This window comes from Morone saxatilis, unplaced genomic scaffold (genome assembly GCF_004916995.1).
Source record: "Morone saxatilis isolate NCDOM2014 unplaced genomic scaffold, NCSU_SB_2.0 Contig8, whole genome shotgun sequence".
NCBI lineage: Eukaryota > Metazoa > Chordata > Actinopteri > Moronidae > Morone > Morone saxatilis.
Genome location: NW_023340257.1, coordinates 12,030,442 through 12,037,215, shown reverse-complemented (window position 1 = coordinate 12,037,215; position 6,774 = coordinate 12,030,442). Strand labels below are relative to the sequence as shown.

The 6,774-nt window shown below is 40.3% G+C and overlaps 2 protein-coding genes across 2 annotated transcripts in view; both read right to left on the bottom strand.

Moving 5' to 3' along the window:
- Positions 1 to 596, bottom strand: part of rab38a (RAB38a, member RAS oncogene family) — a 9,266-nt gene extending 8,670 nt beyond the window's left edge. The window contains 1 exon segment of the mRNA XM_035680160.1: positions 204 to 596. Within this exon segment, the coding sequence (XP_035536053.1) occupies positions 204 to 405 (202 nt within the window). The 5' untranslated portion in view covers positions 406 to 596.
- Positions 597 to 1,340: 744 nt separating this feature from the next.
- The window catches only part of ctsc (cathepsin C), an 8,012-nt gene continuing 2,578 nt past the window's right edge, over positions 1,341 to 6,774 (bottom strand). The window contains exons 4-8 of the mRNA XM_035680178.1: positions 5,741 to 5,896; positions 5,119 to 5,237; positions 3,601 to 3,732; positions 2,930 to 3,162; positions 1,341 to 2,267 (exon numbers count right to left, since the gene is read on the bottom strand). Of these exons, the coding sequence (XP_035536071.1) occupies positions 2,001 to 2,267; positions 2,930 to 3,162; positions 3,601 to 3,732; positions 5,119 to 5,237; positions 5,741 to 5,896 (907 nt within the window). The 3' untranslated portion in view covers positions 1,341 to 2,000. The remainder of the gene's footprint in view (positions 2,268 to 2,929; positions 3,163 to 3,600; positions 3,733 to 5,118; positions 5,238 to 5,740; positions 5,897 to 6,774) is intronic.

Sequence of the window (6,774 nt, the reverse complement as noted above, 5' to 3'; positions counted from 1 at the left end):
AATATTAATCTGTTTTGACAATGTGTCCTATTATGGGCTACCCTTGAAATGTGTAGTATTTATTATTTAAATACACTAAATCGGCTGTTGTCCTAGGCTGTGGCTAACTTCAAAAAAACATGTATAAAGTTTAAATCACAGGAAATCTGCCCCTCTGTGGATCTGCTTTACATGGGAACCTGTGCGTAAAAGTTGGACTGTACCTGCAATGTCCCAAAGCTGCAGGCGCACCGTCTCCTGGTCCCAGTTGAGGACTTTAAGTGCGAAGTCCACCCCGATGGTGGCTCGGTAGTTGGGGCTGAAGTTGTGATGCACATACCGCTTGATGATGCTGGTCTTGCCGACCCCGAGGTCCCCTATCACAAGAATCTTATAGAGGTGCTCCTTTTGGTGGTTGTTCTGCATGGCGACCGAGTAGGGCGAGAGCTGAGCATGAATCCACCGTAATGGAGACGGCTGCGGGATGAAAGGGCAGAAGCTCAGGACAGCGCAGAGAGAACTGGAGAGAGTTGGGAATGAGAGAAAGGGAGGTGAGGTACGCCCTGGCCCACAGAGGGAAGTGGAGCAGAGACGTCTGGACCTTGTGACTCACACAGAGGAGCTGCCTGGGAGTGCCACTGGGTAGGATTTTAAACCTCCAAGCAGGAGAGGATAAACACTGTTCTTATTAAGCCAGCCAACAGTGGTGGAAGAAGTATTTAGATTACTTACTTGTACTGAAAATGGGATTTAAGTGAAGTTACTGACACCAAAGTGTACTTAAAGTATCAAAAGTAAAAGTAGGTCACTTATTATGCATCTCATAATACATTATGAATTAAACTACATTTTATTGTCTATTTGGAACGTTTTGAACGGTTTTATTGATAAAAAAAAAAAAAAGCATATTTTATAATGTCATGTTTTATGTGTAAAATCTGAATCTGCAAATTAACTATAGCTGGCATATAAATGTAGTGGAATAAAAATTAATATAACAAGTCCCTTTGATCAAATTACTATGAAAACTAAATTAAGATTTACTCACATAAAGGATCTTGAGCCTGTAAATTGTCAATTTTTCTGGACATCATGTCTTCATCTCAGTGTTAGCTTGTTCACCTTTTTGTTGTGAGAAACTTTGCTAGAAAGAAAACTGCTGATCAGCTCCAACCAAAGATTAAAAAATAAAATCTAAAATCAAAGATCCCAAAGAAGACTGCTTTAAAATAGTGTTCCAGATTTTTTACAGCAAAACAAGGCAATTTTAAAAAGCTTTTATTCCATCAAAAACAAAAAAAAAACAAAAAAAAACAGTGCAAAAATCTCATAATACAATTAAAACACAGAGGGATGCAGGAAAAAAAAAAAAAAAGGCACAAGGAACAATCAGTTAGATCCCTTATTTAATTGATTAAGAAATCCCTTTAAAAATGCTCCACAGGGAAACATGGCATGTTTCAGTGTGATGCACAGGACAGAAGATCTTACAGTTCTCCACTGTGCTTCCCTGAGAGAAAGAATCAAGGTCCTGCACAAACACCAACTCTTTTAGTTGTCAGTTCCCTTTAAAATGTTAAAATCAGAACTACAAACCATGATTTGTCACAGTATGTATCAATCCATTGTGATTCCGTGTTTATATCGGCAGTAACAGCTTGAGTGAAATCATTCATTAGGCAGCTAATCAGTGATTGTTGAAATCAGGAAACATTACAGCAACGTGGCAGACTGGCAGACTTTTGTGTTCCTTTCCTGCTTATAATTAACATAGGATGATATTTGCCAACATTCACTAAATCTACAGTCTCTGAATAATGAACTTTAACAGAGTAACCCTCAACTGGGGAAATCTAATTAATGTTCTGCTAGATGGATTATGGAGGACAACAGACAAGATGTCACCTGCTGTGAAAATCTACAGATTTTGGCTTGAAAACAATTAAGCTACATGAGGAATACATCCAAGTTGCACTATTGAGACTCATCATCAAGACACCCGTTCCTCCCATCCTGAGCTTCTACAGTTTGGGGATGGGGTTGGCTGCGACTGCGATGCTCTCGATGGCACACTCGTCACTTCCCCGGCGGATTCGGAAGTAGCCGTCCTCGCCCCAGGTGGTGCCCCAGCTGTTCTTGACAATCCAGTACTTCTGTCCGGTCATGTGGCAGCGGCCGTACCCCACCAACAGCACAGCGTGGTTGGTCAGCTCAAAGGGATTGAAGTTGTCTGCGAGGCCTGTGTGGTGGTAGATGCCCTCCTTGTAGTACATAAAGTCAGGGTAGACCTGTGGAAGGATACAATACAAGTCAAATTCATGAAAGGAATAGAAGGTCTGCTGAGCTGTAAAGGAAAAAGTACACAATACATTTCATAAAAGAAAAAAAAAAAAAAAAGTAATTTTACCAATAAATTATTCAGTTTAGAGGGAAACACTTGCTAATGTAGCGGTGGTTTGGGGTTAGGATTAGCAAATGTTAAGAGTGGTTGACATAATATGTTGAGTGACTTAAATTAGAGTGACAAAACTACCCCATATAGGGTAATAGGGTAATGATAGCTTGAAGCTTTTTTAACACCGACCATTAAGACTACAAGTGGTTGACATTCACTAACTGAACTATTTGCCAAACGTGTTATTTTGCACACAATAGAAAGCAGGAATGTAATCTTTTCTTTGGTGTTAAACCAAAAACATTTTTTATTTCCTGAATATCTTTTGCTTATTAGATTTATCTGTCAGATGCTTTTGGAGTAGCAGACAGATTTAACTTAAAAGTAGATAAAAGAGGTGTCTAGTTAAATTCAATTTCAAGACATAGCAGCAGAGATTTGACTAAAATGAATGAAGGATTAAAAGCCAAATTTCTGACAACACAGATTAAACCGAACAGAAACTATAAGACGCACTGACAGGGATACTGATAGTTTGGTCGACACACACAGTACCTCAAAGGCCACTCCCATGGGTCCATTCTTGACCAGTTCCAACATCATGGCCATCTCACTGCAGCCGCCGTAGAATCCACCGACGTACTTGTATTCTGCCGTGTAGATGCGGCCGCAGTTTTGTGGAAGGCCACACGGAGAGTCCTTGCCAATATATGGAAAGCATGACTCGTCCACAAGGCCGAAATCCTGCGCATACTTCCCGATCAGGTATGGAAATCCACCATCACAACCTTAAAGAGGAGAGATGAATGTTAAATAGGTATAAAATTCTGAATTCTCATTATTAAAGACATATTTTGGGGAAGTTGTCTTGACTTTCTTACAGGGTGAGATCTCTTATGTGGTCCTAGATGGAAAAAATATTTTCCAGGACTCTTCAAAATAATTAATGCCGATGTGCTAATCAGGCCAATTATGCAACGCTGGACTTTCTAAAGGCAGTTAGGATACACTTTCCAAAAAACACTTAAGCACCCAGAGTTTTCTACATCCAGCAGTACGGCACTTTTCTATGATTATTGTGTCTCACAGTATGAATATTCTACCAAATACATTTTCTAGCTGCTGCCCAATAATTCATATCTGCAATAACCTGCATCAAATTGTAATATAAAATGAACTGATACGGTCAGGAAACACGATGGATTTTAGATTGAGCGTTAATTTACCTTGAGAATACTCAGAACAGGAGACCACTTGCTGCGGGCTGAGGATGGGAGTCTGGCTGTTGTTGGTGAGGATTCGAACACGAGCTTCCAGCATTCCCATGGTGGCAAAGGAGTAGCAGCTACCACATGAGGCTAAAAAAAAAAAAAAAATCCAAGGTTCGAACGAGTTCAATCACACTGCTGCAACACAACAGCACTGGAATAAATCATATGTTTGATTGTTTGAGTCAACTCTGGTCATTTCATCAGGATTTGGAGGGTAATGGATTACAGTAAGCTTTTGTATCCTGCAATTAGTGGTGATGTTGCACTAGATAGCATCACATATTATAAGACAACTAATAATGACCTCAAAAAGGTTACACCAGCGCAACCTGATACAAAACCCCTGAAAAAAAAAATAAAAAATTCTAATAAATCGTTAACTCTGTGCACTTTAACAGTACATTTGTTCAAGAATACATTACATAAGTTAGTTTCTATAATATTGCTGCCTTATCCGCATTAGTTGTAACAATAGAAACCCTGATTAAAGCCACTGGTTGCCATCCATAGCTTAATAAAATACTCTGCAGAAACAAATTAGGTCAGAGAACAGAGGCTTCAGGGAACTGCAGGGTGGTTTAATTGTAGTAATGATTCAAGTCAGGGTGACACTGAGAACAGTTTTATTTGGGTCCAAGACTCTCTTAAGTCTCTTAAGACTATTGAGGTGTAACAACCAGTCATTTAAATCAAAGCTCCATGTTGGTAGGAAACTTCTACGGTCCCATTTTCTTAATATATGACGCAATCTGTTTCTGGGAGGATTTTGTCAAAAAGTATGACGACAAAAGTTTGGCTGGCTTGACTCACAAGACACAAACATTAGAGCTCTCTCACAGTAGGTATGATGAAGCTTTCAGTTGCTACAATGCCAGCTGTGTCTTCACTTTAAGTTAAGGTTAAGACACAGCCATGCTCCTACTTAAGACCAGCCAGACCAATTCATCCTCAACCAATTTTTGTGAAGTGAAATGGAACCTAAAAAAAAAAAAAAAAAATCCACCTGACTACACTGAAGCAAAATAAGCTCCCCAACACTACACAGTGGCTTAGAGGGCTTCTATTGAAACACTCCAGCCCTCTCCAGATCCTTAAACCCAGCCCTACAGAGGCCCTCTCAGACACTCAAACTACTCAGCACGCATAATCTCTCCACTCACACACTAGGCAGTGCAGAAACACAGGAGGAGAGCAGAGAGCAGACCCAGGCCTGCCAAGAGGGAAGCAAAGTAGTTGGCGAGCTGCTGTTTGGTCTCTGTTCTTACTGACAGCTGCTCAAGTGTAAAGGTACAGCTTTGTCTGCCTCTGATCTCTCAAGTCTTCTGATTTACATTGTCTGCATCTTTGTTTTTACATTTCTAACAGCACATGTGCACAGGTACAATACAGTTCTCTCCCTCCCTATAATGTTGATTTTTACCATGTTAACTAATTAAGCACCCAACAGTATCAAAAGCTGCGTTTCAAGGTCACCTTGGTTTCGCACAGGGCTGACGAAGTTAACACCGTCAACGTTCCTCCAATCCCAACGCTCCGGTAGGGCTGCCGCCATCTTGGCTACATCAGCTTTCACGGGCATAGGGCGAACACGCCTAAGTAAAAATAAAGAATCACATAAGGTAAATTACACTGACAAACAGGATTAAAGGATGGTAAACTTCTTTGCCCAAAGTAATATTTGATGATTTTGATTTGAACCGATGAGTTCAGGTCCAGCATGTGTTGATTGTGCTGGCCTCACTTCTATTATTGGTAAAGTATGTGATCATTTTACACAGACTGATTGGGGATGCAGATTATAGCCAAATGAATTCGGAGCCTGTCACACACACACACGTTCCATTAAAAGTAATACAAGGGGCCATATTAGCAACCATCTTGCCGTTAAGACTTGTCTGTTTAGGTGCTGATTGAGCACTGGGAGTGTATAAAAGCAGTTTCATACACCTGCCAACCTAATGAACAGGACATGTGACAGGACAGAAGGATTCAAGGAGAAAAACAATTTGAGTGCATCAGTCATTAATTTAGACACAAATGACAAACTTATGTGCACTGATGTTTTTTTTCCCCTCCATGGTAAGTGAATACTCACATGGGGATACGGGAGGCGGGCCCCCCTGCTCGGTAGTGCAGCTGCTGCAGAGTGTACATCTCATGCTCCGGGTAGTGCACAGCCTTCCAGGATCTCTGAACTGAGTTGACGGCATCAATGAAGTCCAGGTTGTGTTTGTAAGGTCTCTGGAGCAACCTGGAGAGTGAATGACGTCACATGAAATGTGAGGTTGTTTTTTTAAAGAAGGGGCTCATCTGCCGCACAAACAGAAGACAGAAATACACTGCGAGCTGTTGTTGAATTATATCACAGCATGTTATCAATGTTAGCTAGTTAACGTGAACAGCTTTGACATAATACACACACACTTAACAGTAAAAAATAATATGAAACAGTAGGGCTCCACTAAAAATGACAACTTCTGCTAGTTAGTTTAACCTGGATAATAAAGACATGCACAGATATTTTGTACTTATTCATACTGAATTTTAGGCTAAATTGTTCCCTTGAGTTCTGGAGACTATTCTAGTAAGAAGCTGCAACTAACTAAAAGTTCCTGGCGGGGTATTACAACTCCTGTCACGAAACCAGTCATCATTTTCATCCAGACGAAAACAGGGCAGACTTCATCCACACCCACTACAGAATCATGTATAGAAAACATCAGACGGCAGTGAGTAAAAGTCCAGCAATGAGACAACCAGCTATTTCAGCCTGAGTGTTACAGTTTCAAATAGACAAAAGTGTAAATCATTACTATAAGTGCAATATTTCACATTTCATACTGGCAGACGGTGTTACCGACAGATTTACTAAGTATAAACTTCTCAGTTGCACTGCGACCTTCCTGTATGTGAGGAAAATAAGGCATGGCAGAGTCTGAAGTATGAAAACGTGGAAACACCTATTCAGAGTTTGACTTTCACTTTCTACACACTGACCAAGAGGAATGCCATCTCACCACTGCTTGAAATGTGTGTGGTAAAGGTCTCTTTTTCTAGTAGGATGTTGATGTACTTCATGTTTGTATAGACTATGTGAAGTCCACGTACTACACCAAAAAAAAAAAAAAA